At 39.8% G+C, this 18,037-nt stretch overlaps 1 protein-coding gene across 3 annotated transcripts in view; it reads right to left on the reverse strand.

The window, feature by feature from the left end:
- CCNYL1 (cyclin Y like 1) overlaps positions 1–18,037 on the reverse strand; it is a 35,262-nt gene that overhangs the window by 14,795 nt on the left and 2,430 nt on the right. For all 3 annotated transcript variants that reach the window (XM_067000026.1, XM_067000028.1, XM_067000027.1), the window contains exons 2-5: positions 5,587–5,661; positions 3,280–3,314; positions 1,861–1,961; positions 379–414 (exon numbers count right to left, since the gene is read on the reverse strand). In XM_067000026.1, the coding sequence (XP_066856127.1) occupies positions 379–414; positions 1,861–1,961; positions 3,280–3,314; positions 5,587–5,661 (247 nt within the window). The remainder of the gene's footprint in view (positions 1–378; positions 415–1,860; positions 1,962–3,279; positions 3,315–5,586; positions 5,662–18,037) is intronic.

The raw sequence follows: 18,037 nt of genomic DNA on the forward strand, positions 1-18,037 counted from the left end.
AGCATATGCTGTAATTAGCTATAATGGCAAGGGTTATTTGTACATGGGACAGTGTGTTCCTTCACATATCAAAACTAATCTGTACCTCTGTATTCAGAAAAAGCTAACCCAAGTCCCAAGGCTGATGCGTGGTGAGTTAAGTGTATTTTCCTCACTCCCTCTGTTTTGACTTTTTAATGCTTTGTTTGAAGCATGTGTCATTGGACAGGTGTATTATGGACCTTTCCATATCAGCTCAAAAAGGGGTCCAAAGAGGAAGCAGATACATCATGAAGTTACCAGATTTTTTCAACTCTTATAACTAGCTGTTACTGAAATGACCAAGACCATATCCCCAGCTCAAAAAAAAAAAAAAAAGGAAGAAAAGAGCACACTCACCTGTTCTTTATGTGGTAGAATATTGCTAATGTTACACTAAAAAAAAGGAGAAAGAAAAATACAGTTTTAACAAAGCATACTGTAGCATATTCTGTGCAGATTATTCTGCTGCAAAAGTTGTTGTTCAGGGCAAAATGTTCAGAACCCGTTATCTATGAGCATCCTCCCACATCCCTGAATACCTGTTACCCCACTTCTGATCCTTACCTGCCTGAAGAGAAACTAGCCAAATCAGATTTGCTAGCCAAGCTACTTTTACATTTGGTGTAGAGATATTTGTGCCTTGAAGGAAATATTATGCTGGATTTTAAACACATACCTTCATTGCCTGATTAGGTGACATTTATTGAAAATGTCGACTATTCATAACTAAAATATGACATGTTCTATTTGATGTTGCATATACTCTGCTTATGTTTCAACTTTGTATCTCTGGCTGTCTAATTTAGGATGTATTTTTTAAAAATAGCAAAATAAAGAATGCCAGTGTTGACACTCATCTACTCATCAGTGTTGACACTCATTTACTGCAACCAAATTTCAGATATTCACAGTGACAACAGGAATACTGCTGTCACAGGAAATTATCATGGACAAGCACTGATCTATTGCCAACTGTACACCACTTCAAAACTGCATGAGCACTATCTTTTACATTTGTTCTTCTTTACAAAAAGATAAATAAAACGCTAGATACCTTTGTTTGAAACCGAATTTGAAAGCAAAAAATCTTAGATATTTCCAAACTCTACTAAACTGTTAAGACAGTAAAGCTTTCTGGGCCTGAAGCTGTTGTACCTTCCTTTCCCTTCAAGCACTTCTCATCTGGAATAGTCTACGTGAAAATAACTGTCTCTGTGTTATCCAGAACAACAGCTAAAACAGCCGTTTCCGCTGGAGAACCCAGACAACTAAGTAATTGTCAAACTCACCCATCTAAAGTAAGGACTATACCAGGAAACAGTAGGCACTAGAACTAAAACCAAGGCCAGCAACATACTTTTATCCACAACTAGAGGGCAGACTAATACCACCGGGAAGTAGCAAACAGTTGTACAAACTTTTCCTGAAACTCCATACAAAACACATTTCAAGTTTTCCCAGATCTGCAGTTTATTGATTTGGCTTTCAATTTGAAGACTCTGAACTCACCCCAATGCACACTTTTAAAATCAAAATGCTTACACATTTCAACACTGGTTCAGTTTCTCAAGTGTATGACAACTACTCTGAAATACAATACATTAGCTCTGTAACAAAAGGAAAAAAATAAGGGGAAAGGAAAAAAAAGAAAAAAAGTCCACTTCAGCAGTCATATAATTAACTAAACCTCTACACCTCTTCCATGACCAACTTGAATAAGCAATGCCATGCTCCCGTCATTGAAGTATGTAACTACCTTTGGAACAGACACCACCACGAAAATCCCAAATAAACTTTGCAGTGTTACTAAGCCCGTTATTGATAACGAATGGCTCTTACCACTTTATTGTGCTTCTAAGGTTAGGTTGACTGACCGTGCTGTCATCTATAAATATTGTTGAGCATGAGCTGTATTTTTTTGTAAGCTGCCCTGGAGAAACCTTTGGAAGGAGGAAAAGAAAGCAACAAGAAATAAAATCAAAAAGATTGATTCTGTAAGCTTTGGTTTACCACAGTGAATACTGGCTTTATAGCTAAAGTAGCTACTGAGAGGAGGTCTTTGTAGATGATGATGCTTGTAGATGCTCCTGGTGTGTAAGCTACCTCATAGCCATCAAGTTGCTCAGAATAAGCCTTTGTGCAAAATTGGCTTATAAGCCATCCCTTGTAATATACATATTTTTAGATGAGCAATTTTCAGCAGAATTAGCTGCAGCTAAAGCAGCCAAGTCCTCTGATTTTCTCAGTTCTTTCACTTGATTCTTGCCAGATATGGTCTGAGTCTTTCCCTTATAACATTTTCTTAGATTTTTTTTTTTTTTATATCCATCATCATTTTCTCCCTTCCTTTACACCATATCTTAGCTGTAGGTTTTATACTTTAGAAATTTTCCTATCTTATTGTAACACTAACTCTGGCTTCCCTGAGCATTTTTAGAGAATTCCTTGAACTCAGATATATCATCATAACCGAGAGAAGAGTTTTAATCTAGCAATTCAAGATGCATTCGTTTCTGCGACCATATTTTTAAAAGCCATGTCTAAAACTACTGCCAAAAACAATCCAATCACAGTTCACCTTGGTGCTGGCAGACTAAAGCTGGTATTATAAGGAGGGAGGGATGGACAACCCCGTAACTGTATTAAATACAACACATTTGAAATATTATCTTACTAGTAACTTATCAGTAGACACTTCTGCTAGGCATCATTTTTAAACTTTTATTATGTTCCATTACTAGTCAAATTATTTTTATCCACTTATTAATAAAAAAAGATGAAATGTTATAAGTCACATCAAAGAAAAATATCTAATATGTGCAGAAGCAGCTTAGAGCATATTTTCAAATTTTAAAACTTATTATTTGTTCATGCTGATGATACTGTTTGTTCATCATTTTTTTATGCTGAATGTTTGTTACAATAAGCCTTACAGTGATGTTCAAACAGTAAGTTGTTTAAGACTTGTCATCTCAGCTGAGAAATTAATCCAGTTTTATTTCTGTTTTAAATACCAACATAGGCAGTTTGACTTGCATTTTATTATTTACTGTTTTGAAACGCTTAAGACTGATAAAAGAGAAAGCCATTATTATTCTTTTGTCATCAGCCACTGTATGCTCTGTAATACTACGCCTGCTTATTTTTGAAAGATGGGCAAAGATAATTCATTTTTATCTTGCTAAGAATGACTTAGAATGTATGCAGGGCCGTACACATAGAACTACCACAGTTGTTTCTCTTAAGAATTTTACTTACATGGTTGATGTGGTTACTCTTCCTCTTCTCTCTCACTAGAAAAACGGAGAAAGAATGTGAACTTTTCTAAAATAGAATCCTGATTTACATTCAATCAAGTCATTCTATTAACCTAGTCTTCTGAAATATATGAGCATTAGAAGTTTCTAATTTGACTGTTAGGTCTCTAGAGAAGTAAATTTTGAGCAAAAATGCAAAGTTTTTATCAACCTAGCAAACTACGTACTACTTCCAGCTTTTCACATGTATGTTGCGAAACAACTACTACCCATCACACTAACAGGAAAACGTCTCAGCATTGAATAGATGTTAGTCACTAAGAAAAGCTGGGTGATTTTAAGATAGTTTGAATATATAATGTCTAATATCAAACAGCAACCACTTAGCAAAGAGAAGTAAAACCACCACATATCCTATTTGCCAAAGACACATAAGAAGGAACTGAGGTGCGTTATATACATGTTCTCTCTCCTCCCATTAGACAGCAAAAGGTAAGTTATTTCACTACACAGAAGATGCTGGCGCAAACTACAAGTAGGTGTTTATCAGATAACTGCAACCATTTTATTTAATCACCTTAGACCGTGTCAGACTTAAATAAATAAATGAAAATGTCAAGGGTTAGCTCCCAGCTGTAACAACAGCAGTGAAACAAAACAGTGCTGTTAGATGACAGCGGAGAGTTGCACACATGTAGTTTTAAAAGTGAAACAACCTATACAAATGTGACCAGTCTGGACAGGTAACAGTACCTCCTGCTCCAACCTTTTGACCTTAAATCATTACCACTTGTAAGAAGGACACATTCTCTTACACATTTCAAAAAAATAACAAAATGAAGAGAACGTCCAAATTTAGTCTGTTTTTTAAAAATTAAAAAAACCTCATGATTATGATAACATCTCAGTGAGAGAGAACTTAAGGATATTAATTCTACTGATCCTATGGAAGTTTAACTAAAGAAGATCCAGTGAAATTAGAAAATAAATCCTTCTGCTTGATTTGTTGGTAAAAATAGCCTGTAAAAATCAATTCATTCAACTAATAGGAACTTCAGAGAGTAGTTTAATAGCTATTAGCTCACCTAGCAGATCATTTTTCTACATGTATACAAGCGTACACATTTCAGTACATTACAGTTGAAGAATGCTGAATCTGTTTAAAAGCAATACTACTCTCAACAAGGACATTCATGTAGTTTGAAAGTTAAAGACTACACAGTGAAACCACACTACAACGTTCAAGAGCTACATCAACTTGTAGCTGCAACTTAAGCAGAGCTTGCCTATAAGGAGCCTGAAATTTGCAGGTGAGATCCTTTTGTCTGTTTGAAGGCTGATATTAGAGACCTCTGGAAAAGAGGCCTAAATTTCCTTGGTATCATCTTTTCTGGTGAATCATGGTACTGCTCGTTTCCACTGCTCAGAGATTATCTGAACATTGTGAAGTTGATATAACTGACAATTTTACTTCTTGCAATAACAGTATCAGCAGGACTGCAAGTGACAGACCTGTCAAAACAATACTACTTTTCTGTGGCAAAGCTATGCCAAGGTAGAAGACACACTGTAGCTTTCCATCAACCCAAGCATAACACTAGGTTAGGAAAATGCTTCAAACAAGAACTAGCTATAAAACAGTACAGACGCATTCTTAAACTCCTCTTCAGTTGCAACTTCAAATTTTAATACTGTAAAAAATATTTTTTTACTTATGCAATATGAAAATGCCTCTACTTTTTAACATAGCTACAGTACAGTAGCTATAAATAGCTATAGTAATTGTTCAAAATTGGCTTTCTGATTTAAATAAAGGATCTGCGAAGAAACTGGAAATCCCAATACATCCATGTTATTAAAAACAGTAATCAAGAATAATTATGCTATGGAAACTATTCAAACAGTTTAAAACAACATATTCAAAAGTAACTGATGAAGACTGATGGTTTAGGTTTACTATTCCTTACAGATTTTTTTTTTTTTTTTAATTTTTAAGAAGTCCTTGGGTCAAAAAAAAAAACACCACAAAACTACTTCTTGAAGCTTGAGTTACATTAGTGAAATGATAAAGCCTTGCTCCCTCAGATTACTGGAATCCAGCTTCTGAAATCTCCTGCTATTTGAAATAACAAGTGTTTAAGTGTTAGGTAAATAGCCTATGAACACATTTCTGTGTAAAAATCTAAGTTACTAAGCCTATGCTTTGAAAGAATTAAATTAATTCAGGTATTCTTGAGGTGTATAACTAAAATAGGCAATTTTTTTTTCAGTTTTCCTCCCCACTTTAATTGGAAAGAACTTAGCTTACCATCTGTTTGAGACTTGCTAAGGAAAATTGTGCTTGCTCTGGGATGATCAGATGGATTAGATTCCAATGCTAAATCTGAAAGAGAAAGGACAAAAAAAGGAAGACCATCAATAGAAGATGACGATTACTGCAGATTCCCACCCAGACTTAAAATGTTCAAGCATGGTGATAGAATCAAGATTAGAAATGCATAGAACAGGTTCTCTAAAGCAAAATCTCTCTTTTGCCAAGACAGATAGAAATCTGTCATCTTCCTTTTTACTGGGAAAAAAATGCGGACTTATTTATACTGCCATGCAGCTCTGAAGCAGCTTACAGTTCCCATCAAAACAAACTCTGGAAAGGTAGACCTCAGAAACCAATATATACCTTCAGAAGTCAGTATACAGCCCGGCATGTTAGGATAGCTTGATGTGGAGCCTGTGCTCAGTAGATAGCAGAAAACCAGAACTTTATAAAGATCTTAAGTTAAAAAAATAAATAAAATAAAATAAAATAAAGGACACTACAGACTTTACTTTCACTCTATACTTTATGTATCCAATATGTCAGTAAACAATCTTTGTGGTCCTATACACGAGCTTAAGTAGAGTGCTGCTAAATATCAAAACACGTGTCTAACACTATTCTTTTCTTTTGGACTTTCAAGTAAAACTCTGCGCAGCTAATATATAGTTAGAGAAAAACAAAATGGTTGCTTTAATCCTTTGCTACAGTGATGGCATCAGATGAGGATATATTACTCCCTTAGATTAAGATGGAAGTGATCACTAAAAAAGTTTGGACTGATGAAACTGTAAACATTATAATGAATTTTTGATCTTTGACAGCAAAAGCAGCTGCTTGAGGAAGTCATAAACACACCAACTTCTGTGAGCATACCAATAGAACCATCTTGCTAATGCTATGATCCTGTACATCCCAGAAGGAGCAAACTCTCAGCAATTTACATTCTGGTCTCCATGTGCGCTATTTATGCCATGCTAACCATAAAAGCAAGCAAGCTCATAAACTTGCACATTAGTGTTTCAAGGCAGTATGCCAATACTTTAAGGGTGTCACGACTGCAAAGTCATCTACTAATCACCATCAACTTTTCATGAAAAAAAAAACTTAAGAGCTTTTTATGCACTGAGCCAACAGAGCTCTGATTAAATAGTAGTCAAAGTATGCACAAACTCTCTTGGTGCTGGAAGTCTCAGCTATGTGAATGTTTTGTGCTACTGCACCTAGCCCACAGCACAGCCACAGCCCTCGTGCGTCAGCAAGTGAACGTCACTGTCAAAGTGCGTGTATGCCCGAGACTTCTCGTTCCAGATCCCCATTGGTACGCAACATCAGTATCTAGGCCTGGATATTTTCCAAGTACTTGGCTTACATCACTGATCTTAGTCCAACAGTGTTGTTCTGACACTGGTCCAGGAAGCAGACCACTGTAATTTTGAATTTCTACTGTACAAATAGGGTCACCAATGTGTACTACGGAATAGGATGATTTTTCAGCCAGGAATTTCCCCCTCTCAAAAAAGGCCACAGTCAGCTATGAAAGCAGATCCTCTTGAGCAGGGTTGAAAAGCAAAACAGTATTTCTATTTCCACTTTACTGTGCTCATTCCCGGCATTCAATTAACAGATGCATGTATTTAATCATGTAGTTAAAATGTAAGAAGCCCTGGTCTAGAAATCCTAGAACAGAATTTACCTTACCATTTACACCTCAAGTACCGGTGGTACATACTTGATTCTCTGAAAAAAATCCAGCATATAATAGTATGCCACACCAGCACATTTTAACTACTACTTATAATATTGCAACAAATAGTTTAACTTATTTAAAACTTGTCCACAATGTTGTAACACTTTTAAAATCACTTAAAAGGCAATATGGACACAAACTCTAGTTTCTAATGCTAGCATTCTATTAAAAGGGAAAAAAAAAAAAGACTGACACGAACCAAGGAATTCACTAATAATAGCAAATTTTAAACAACTTTTGGGATTTGAGAAAGGAGTTATTCAGGAATGGAAGTATTTTACTAGACTACCAAATGACCAAAGTGTCATCAACAGATGGAACAGGACTGCAAAATGCATAATTAAAATACAGATGATTACATTATTTTTAAGTTTTGACACAAACAGAGAAAATCATTCAGAATTTATTTATTTACAATTTAGCAGCAACTTTTAGAGAACCAGAGTAAGTCAGGTTAGAACAGACCTCAGGAGGTCTCCAGCCCACCCTCTTGCTCACAGCAGTGTCAGCTCTGAGGCACAAGTAGGCTGCTCAGGGCTTTACCCAGCTGAGCCTCCAAAACCTCCAAGGGTTGGAAGGCTGCACAGTCTCTCAGGGCAACTTGTTCCAATGCCCAGCTGTCCTCGTGGGAAAAAGTGTTTCCTTGTGCCCAGTTGGAACCTCTCATTTCAACTTAGATCCCTTGCTGTCTCATATTCTGGCCACACACCACTGGAAAGAGCCTGACTGCGTCACCCCAGTGACTTCCCTGTAGGTACTGACAAACTCCTATGAGGTGCGCCTGCAAGGTTTGGCCCTCTTTCCTTCAGGCTAAAGAAGCCCAGCTCCCTCAGCTTCTCTTCACCTGTCAAGTGCTCCAGGCCCCTGAGGGGGATTAATGCCTACAGGGCCATGGGACTAGCTACTGAATGGTGCAGAAGAGCATCTGGGGACTGTACACAAGACTTAAGTGATATTTAGGGGAAAAACTGAAGGCTGGGAAAGGGAGAGAGCAGGGTAGACTGGGGAGGAACAAGCACAGGAAAACAGAGAGAAAAAGGGATGAAAGCGGCAGTGACTTATAAACAGACTGTTGGTCAACATGCTTTCTCTGGCCAGGCATGGTGGCTGATCACTGCAGCCTGTCCTGTCTGCACGGGTCTGAGCACCAGCAACTGGAGCAGGTCTGCAGGCCTCAGGGTTCATGTGTCCAGGTGTCAGCAACTGGGGAGACCTGGGCTCCAGGTATTGGGCAGACTGCGTGTCTAACACCGGGTGCTGGAGGGACCCATACTGTATATATGCATCTTTTCTGCTAATGGGCTTTCATCCTGATCAGCCACAGAGGTGAACAGGATGAGGCCTCTGATGCTGTTTTTGTCTGTATGTTGTGTTTTCTGCCTGCACTGAGCTGTACGGCCAGCTGTGTATGCGCTGTGCACATGTGCCTTTTGGGAAGCCTTGTACGAACCTACAGCTGCAGCAGCTTCCCCGCTACCAGGCTACTGAACGTGGTAACTCCTAACACAACTGCATTTCTCCTTCCTCAATTCCATAAGGTTCCTGTTGTCCTCCAGCCTACTCAGGTCCCTCTGAATAAGCAGCCTCCAGCATATTGACTGTTGCTCGGTAGGGTGTCACCTGCAATTTGGGTGTACTCCATTGTCTCCTCCAGGTCATTGATAAACGTTACAGAGGCCAGTGTTTTTTTTTCAGGGAAGAGACAGTAAGAGTTAAATAGCACCCATCCTGTTTTACCCCACAGAAAAATACAGTTAAAACGCTGATTTCCCTGAGGTCTGGATTCACTTTGAAATGACATTTCTTGATAAAGCTTTCTTCTTGTGCTTTGCCAGTCCTTACATCCATCCTTCTTAGATTTTAGAAATCAGGTCTGAGGCAAAAAACACTACAAGAAAAACACCTGCAAACGTAACCAATTCTCACCCTGCACAAGAAGGGTCTATGACAGGCGGCACTGTAGGATGTATCAAGGGACGGCATATTGACACGGTCACACAAGGAAAGTGTGCCTTCCTGAACCTAAGCAGACACACATGTGAACAGAGGAACAGCAGTGAAAGGAAAGTAGACTTCACTGGCTCCAATTCCACAGTGGTTCTGCTGGGCACAGGATGCTTTCTGCTGGACAACGTTAGGTGTATCAGCACCCACAGCACACCAAACCCACAACATCGTACAACCAGATAGTTCATCAGTACCATAACTCCAGAACACGCTGTGCAGTTCCTGGTACGAAACACTATAATGTGATCTGGACCAACTGTAACCAGGCTTCTTAAACCAAAATAATGTGGCATTAACAGAAACAGCACAGCTGATCTGTCCTGCATGAGACTGTGAAGAAAGAGAGATGCATTTTGTAGACTGCCTGCCCGTAGCTTCCCCATTCTATGCAGCCAGAGAATTTTAACCCTCCTTGCTTTACTGTTCTCCCTGGACAATGCTTTTCTCCGAGCAATGGAAAAATTGTCACATGGTTTGCTCATGAAACACTAAAAAGGAACGGCAATACGATTGATAAAGGAAACATAAGGCAAGAGGCAAACAAGGATGTGAGAAGAGGCAAAATGCAACGGGAAACACAGCAAAAAAAAGCCAGACAAAGAGATTAATCCACCTGCAACCAACTTGACTCACATCCAACCATAACTCCTAATACTTCATCTTGGTAGCACTTAAAAATCCCAAACCAAGATATCTAGCTTGAAAACAAGGATAAGTCTTGTTTAGGAGCTGCATAGAAGACATATGACAGAACACTCAGGCTTCACAGGTAGCTAACTGAAAATAGAAGGGGAAGAGTGGAATGCCATGGGATGAACAGAAATAAGTGGAAATTAAAGCATGCAGAAACAGGAATGACAAAAGTGACAGAAGCACCAGGATGATGCTAAAAGGCAAGAAAAAACTCCAAAACACTGTTTTAATGGCTACCAACTCAGCAGAAGTCAAACATTTTCCATCAGAACCTCACACTTTGTGACACTGAGGTGAGAAGGGAAGATTCCCACCAGACATGCAGTCTGTGGGAGTGGCACAGAAACGTTGCCGTCCACCTCTCCAAGAACTGCATATCAGAAGTAGCCTTTCCCCCAGCTTCAGGGTACTACCAGCCCTGTCAGATCAACCCCTCTCGCTCCAGTTAGAGCCCAGAGAAGCCAGAACTCTCTTCCCTCTCTCACCATCCTCGTTTTAAAGAATCACTGCAGTTTGCTTGCCCTCCAGACAATCTCAGCTACCCCTGCTGCTGCACACAGATAAGGACATACAGCCCCCCCAGGGCAGATCACATTGCTTGTGAGAGCAAACCTCCGTTTTTAGCTCAAGTTCTTATGTCCTTTCCTTGACACGAAATCTGCATGAAGAGTACTTTTACTCATCTATGCCACATAAGAATGCATGTGGGTTTTAGGAATTTATAAAGCTAACTACTTGTCTACTGTCTTACACACTTCCACAGGTGATTTCTAACTATGAAGAGCACATTTTACATACCGCATCATGTTACTTACATTATCTCCTGAATAAAGCTGACAATCAAAGATGTGACTAAGTAGCAGCCCTTCAAAGATTTCACTACTTTTGGACACTAAAATATTGTATTTCCTGTGACAGTTTTATCCCCATCCTCTGCTTTACTAGACAGCAATAACATTTTGATAGAGCACATATTTAAAGCATTAAATCATAAAACCATCTCTGCTGTAAATTGAGTTTCTTCCCTTGCTCAGTGGGTTGCTAGTTTTGATTAATGGTTGAGCTTCCCTTATTTCATCACCTAACAGTGCATAAAATATGGGAGTTACTTAACTCACAATAAAGATTTAAGAATTACAGATTCACAGATTTCTCTAGGTTGGAAGAGACCTCAAGATCATCGAGTCCAACCTCCGACCTAACACTAAGTACTCCACTAAACCATATCCCTAAGCTCTACATCTAAACGTCTTTTAAAGACCTCCAGGGATGGTGACTCCACCACCTCCCTGGGCAGCCCGTTCCAATGCTTAATAACCCTTTCGGTAAAGAAGTACTTCCTAACATCCAACCTAAAACTCCCCTGTCGCAACTTTAGCCCATTCCCCCTCGTCCTGTCACTAGGCACGTGGGAGAATAGACCAACCCCCACCTCTCTACAGCCTCCTTTAAGGTAACTGTAGAGAGCGATGAGGTCGCCCCTGAGCCTCCTCTTCTCCAGGCTGAACAATCCCAGCTCCCTCAGCCGCTCCTCGTAAGACTTGTTCTCCAGACCCCTCACCAGCTTGGTCGCCCTTCTCTGGACTCGCTCGAGCACGTCCATGTCCTTCCTGTAGCGAGGGGCCCAAAACTGAACACAGTACTCGAGGTGCGGCCTCACCAGAGCCGAGTACAGGGGCACAATCACTTCCCTCGACCTGCTGGCCACACTGCTTCTTATACAGGCCAGGATGCCGTTGGCCTTCTTGGCCACCTGAGCACACTGCTGGCTCATATTCAGCCGACTATCCACCAATACTCCCAGGTCCCTCTCGGCCAGGCAGCTTTCCAGCCACTCATCTCCCAGCCTGTAGCTCTGCTTGGGGTTGTTGCAGCCCAGGTGCAGGACCCGGCACTTGGCCTTGTTGAACTTCATGCAGTTGACCTCAGCCCATCGCTCCAGCCTATCCAGATCCTCCTGCAGAGCCTTCCTGCCCTCGAGCAGATCGACACACGCACTTAGCTTGGTGTCATCTGCAAACTTACTGAGGGTGCACTGGACGCCCTCATCCAGATCATCAATAAAGATATTAAAGAGGACCGGCCCCAGTACCGAGCCCTGGGGGACTCCACTAGTGACCGGCCTCCAACCAGATTTGACTCCATTCACCACAACTCTCTGGGCCCGGCCATCCAGCCATTAAACCAAATCAGACCAACAAATTTGCCCATCCATTTCACATAGCCTGTTATTCCTAACAATAACTTCACATAAAGTAATTTGTCCTTTAAAATTATGTTACTCTGTTCCCAACAATTTACCTACCAAATTATAATTCTGGTTTCTAAATCCAACCTGCTTTGTTTACTCTGCACCAACCACACAGAACATGCCATAGAAGCAAGCACACAAAGGTTGCTTCCATTTGCCTTCTCCTGTTATGTCCTCAGTGACACACAGCTTAATCTATCTTTTCAGCTTTCCACAGGTGGCTTCTTTCCCAGATTTGGGTAGAATTAAAGCATTTTCATCTCTTGTTTATTCATATTCAAGAAAATCTCTCTTCCATAACAGGAGGGACTCAAAATATACAAAGCTTGCTGTTCTAGTAACTAAACAAGCAAATTTGAATACATAAAGGACTAGATTTGTGGTGTAACAGTGCTTTTAAACACAACCAGCTCTAAGACAGGAAATCTATTTTGAGGGAAAATCTCGGTGAGGACATAATCTTAACTAATACTTTCCTATACACAGGTCCTTTAAAAACACTCCTAACTCCCCACTGCCCAGAGGAAATCAACTATTTATTTAAGAAAAGCAACCAAAAACAACCTACACAGTTGGTGTTTGTTCACAGAGTGACAGAGTGGTTGAGGCTGGCAGGGACCTCTTGAGGTCGGCTAGTCCAGCTCTCCTCCCCTACAGCTACAGCAGGCTGCCCAGGCCCAAGCCCATCAGGTTTTGAAAAGCTCCACAGATGCAGACTTCACAGCTCCTCTGGGCAACAGGTTCCAGAGGCTGACCACCCCTGTTGTTAGTTGGTTATTTCTAAGGTTCATGACTTTTGCATTTCTTAAACTGCAGGAGGATCCACACTGCTTTGGCCAGCCCCTGCAGCAAGATCCTGTTGCACACCGGTCACAGGCCCTGTCAGGGAAACATGGTAAGAGATCTATTCCACTGCACACAGTACCTACTGCTTCTGGACTCAAAGAAATTAGGTTTCCATGCTGCGTACCTGCAAGTGTTACAATCACGTGCACACATTTTAACTAGGCAGAGCAGAAGGATGCCAGGAGCACCCAAAATTCCATGGTGAAGGCAGGACCGGTGAGAAGGAAGGAAACTACCTGTCTGTAGGAGTGTATATTGGAAGTAGAAGGAAAACAGTAGTTCACGAGTAAAATCTTAAAAGTAGCTAACATTTTGTTAGAAAGGTGTTTCTGGACTGCATCCAATGTAGAACCATTAACAAAGCCAAGGAGAAAGAACTACTTCCACGCTGCCCGCTTTTTACTGCCCATATAGACTTTTACATGGATCACAATTCACTACCATGATAAGATAGGGAAAAAAAATTAGAGCTGTGGAGTTCTGCTCTAAGTCAAAAATTTTCTACACATTACAACAATAAAATTTTCTACACATTGAAGCAAGATCAACCAAACTTTCACTCATAAATCCATGCCAATAAGTTTAAGGAAAGCTTTCCCTGCACCAACATTTTGCATGCACGCTGCCTTCCTTCTCACAAGACGTGGCTCAGAAAGGAAATCAGACGAGTATCAGAAATCCCTGTATCACCTAGTGTCTACAGGCAACACAACTACGACGCACTGTACTGTGTGTTAGGTGTCTCATGCCAGTCCATCAGGTGGCAAGTAACGTTTTTTTTTCCTCTTCCAATTGCTGACATGGATGCATTAATTCAAGCTTCACATGAAGTCTGGGCTTTTATTAAAGTTAACAGGGTTTCATCACATCTTTTTTGCCATTTTAGGCACAAGCTCAAACACAGTCACTCTTTACAGTGGCTTTGTCGATTCTCAGCTTACCTGCATTTTGTTCAATAAAAGAACAATAACTATCTGTATACGAAACATGTCCAATGGTTTTAGAGAAAAGCTTTTTTTGGCTTTGAAAGAAACTGGCATTCAGCAGTTTATTATCCAAGTCTGACATGATTGATGACAAGCCAGTGTTACTTTTCACACTGTAAAACAACAACAACAAAAAAAATCAAAACCCAACTACATTTGATTACTGTAATGACTGAATATCCTTTCAGAATTCCACAGGCAAAGCTGTGCTATACACGCACAGTTCATCAAGCACCGCAGAATGCTATCAGGTTGATAGCGGGATTTTTGTATCAGCTGTGGAAGTAACCCTGACACCTGCATCACCTACAAGTGGGATTTTCAGTTTTATTCATCTGGCTTCACTACCCATTTGAAAAAACAGCAGAGCTATTTAAGCACAGTTGTATCTTCTTTCATCCCTTCAAGTGGAAACAATTCAAAGTTCTCTTCTGAAAACATGATTTTCGTAGCAAGTGAAGTAAGAGTGCACATTTGAACTCTAACTGTAACAAAGACAAAACAGTAAGATTTAGAAGTCTCAAGATTAGTTTGTTTCAAGGATCTGCAGATCCAAGGTCTTGGTTCTTAATGTTTGGTAGCGCTTTCCTCCTACCACTCTCAGTAATTTCCTCCTTCTTCCTACATGTGGAAGAAGATTGTTGGAAGCCTTGATTTAATGTGTGATATGAATTTGGGAGGAGTCATTTTTTGCTTTTTGTTGGCTCATGCAAGAGTTAGTTCCCCTGTTAGTCACCGTCTCAGTACAAGCTCAGCACACTGAGCACACTGGAGAGAACAGATACTTCTAGCTACAAAACTTCTGGTGCTCTACAGCATCTATCCCGACAGGTAGGAGGAAAAACAGCAAGTCTCATAAAGAAAGCCAGAAGAGGAGAGGATCCTAGAGATAAGTTACATGGAAAACATAGTAATTTGAAAAAAAAAAAGTTGACGTGAAAATGAATTCAGTTTCCTTAACTCCGTAAGTTTCACTGAAACCCCCACATATTCCCCATTTTATGGGAATCTGAGTTACAATAGCTGCTATACTTTAAGTCTGAAGAAAGACACCAAAACAAACCTGCTTCCCTCCACATATGCTTCCTGTATATGCATTCCGTATCAGTGATTCTTAAAAACCTAAACTTGCTAGTTACAGAGATCTACGAGATTTGGTGGAGACAGAGGAGACAGACAGTGGATTCCTTAGCCATCAGCAATATCCACCCATAACAACAGAAATACAGACATGATAGTATGGCAATGTTTTCTTCTATTCCCAAATGTATAGGGCAATTTCAGCACTGCTTCTGAAGGACTTGCCAATCCCATCACTCCCACTATGTGCACTTTTCAGGTCATTTCATAAGGCATTAGGTATCTTAAGCCAACAAGTTGGAAGGTGTTTCAGGCTCATAAGAGAGTCAATTCTTTCTCATTTGTCAAGACCCCACACTATTTGTAACTGCTGCAAATACCTAGTTAATTCCTAGTCAGCGGTAGGAAAGGGATATTGATATTTCTTGGGAAAGGAGAGAGAGTTACATAAAAGTCTCAGTTTATATGGGGAAGAGGGGAGCAGGAATAACAGGGACAAATATATCTACTGGCTTCCATCCCCAGTTTCATAGGAATCTAAGCACACAACTGAACAGGGCCACAAGAGACAACACAAGATGGTTAAGTCTCTGATGCCAGCAGTTTTCAGCACAGGAAGAAGCTGATTCCTTGCATCAAAGTGTTCATCTTTTTTTTTTTTAAAAAAAGCAAAACAACCTTAGTAACAATTAAAGCAGGATTTTTTAAAAAAACAACATCCATATGCTTTAAGCAAGCTGACATTATACAAGAGATGAACAAACAAACAGAACTTACACCTTCTGCAAGGAGGTTTACAGACAACTTATTGGTGAAATCAGATCACAGATAATCAATATATTCGAATATCTCTTCATCTCCAGCACTGTTTAGTAAGTCTGGCATGTAGGCAACTTGAAGCTTGCCCCTTTCAGTGCAGCACAGCTTCTGGAGAGCCAGAGGTAGTTTAAAAAAAAAAAAAGGAAAAGCAAGTTCATGGGTGCTTGTAAGAGTTATGCTAGGCACTAGTCTGAGCCTGTTCAGGTAAATCTCACTTTATTCTCTATTAACTCTCCTCTCAAATGCCCCCTAATATTAGTTTTCCCATCTAGCCTCCAGGCAATTATCTTGTCCCACTCAGCACCTCTCCTGATCCCATTTGCTTTTCCCTCTCATTCCTGATCCTCTTTTCCCTTCATTCTCCAGCCCCCAGCTCTTCAGGGGAAGGTACCACATGATTGTGTCCCATCAGATCAGCAGGTCAGCAATCCTCCACTTGGTTCATGGAATCAGGCATGCCCCTGATCAAACTGCTGCACTCAGCAAACAGCAGTGCTGAAAGGAGATAATATTTTCAAGTACAAATGAGAAAAGCCTGCCAAGTGAGGCCTTCTTCTAGTTTTATCAAAGAATTAAAGAATTTATGAAAAACTAGATCTATGTTTAAACACAGGAATCTGGCAAGAAAACGTCAACTGCATGAAGTTCTCCACAAAATAACCAGAAAAAAATCACAGGAAAAAATAATAAATCCCTAAAATAAAGGTTATCAGACACTCATTTGGAAAAAAACAGTAATCGGCACAACACAACCCAAACACAACGTTAAGATCAAAGAGCTGCTGATTGTAAAACTAAGCAGGAAAGCCTTCTTGGTCAACTCCAACTGCTTTGGACTGCTGCTTGCACACAGAAGGAATGAACACTTAATGCTCGGCTGAACAATCAACTAGCAGCTTTAGCTTTTGCTTTTAGCTTTTGATATCGAACATTAACAGAAGGCATGAACCTATTTAGAAGAAACTATCAGTTTTCCAAATTGTGTTTGTTCCATTTACTTAATGCAGCTTGGCTTAGAGTATCAAACCATAAATGCAGGCTTATTTCTCATTCAGAAAAAAATCTGCACGAAATAGGTTATAGCTCAGGATCTTGATAACAATAAAATACAAAGTCATCCTTTAAATTCTCTTAGCAGCGGAACCAACAGTCTATTCCCATTTGAATCAACTTTTGTTGAAGCATTACATTTTCAGTTTCACAGTATGTTTTATCTCCCTCCCACTTACCCTTCCTTTTTTGTCTTATATAAATACCACCTCATAACCTTTCTTGTTTAATTCTGCTTTGACATAGACAATCTAAGCAGTTCTGACTGGAAACCTTCTGGAGCTGGCTAACCACCATAAACCCTACTCCATCCCCTGAGGAGTACTTTGGATAAGCATTCTATTTCTAATTTTTGACAGCAGTTACTTCTATATTTTTAGCAATGAGATGTAACTTATGTATTTCAGATTTATATACTGTATTTCACACAGTATATTTGTCCTTTTCTTCCCCAAAATAAATGTCCATGAAGTAATGCTTATGAAATACAACGCCTGTTAAGCAGTAAGCTGGAGAAGCATCAGAATAATCCCCATTTAAGAGTGCAGACCTGTGAGGACCATGTTCCACTTGCTCCAAAAAAATGAGACAAAACAATACCAAAAAAAATACCCAAAACTCAGCTGGTAAATTCTGCATTCCTGATAACCAACACATTCAATTCTAGCAAAACAAGTGGAAAAGGATTCAGAGATTTAAGAACAACAAACTTTAAAGACAGACATTTAAGGAATTAAGTCTCCATGACATTTGGATGCAAGTTTTCTGATATATTTAGCTGTGCTCTTAGAAACTCCTAGAACTGTGCATCACAAAACAGAAATAGTCAAGATTATATTGATTTCTTTTCCCCCGTAGCTTTTTATTTTTCTCCAAAGGATACAACAAAAGGCCAGTTAGTTGGTTCTGAGGCTTCTTTTACTACAAAACTGGCTTATCTTAGCTAACCATCATATTATACAC

Source organism: Anser cygnoides, chromosome 6 (assembly GCF_040182565.1).
Source record: "Anser cygnoides isolate HZ-2024a breed goose chromosome 6, Taihu_goose_T2T_genome, whole genome shotgun sequence".
In the NCBI taxonomy this organism is placed as follows: domain Eukaryota; kingdom Metazoa; phylum Chordata; class Aves; order Anseriformes; family Anatidae; genus Anser; species Anser cygnoides.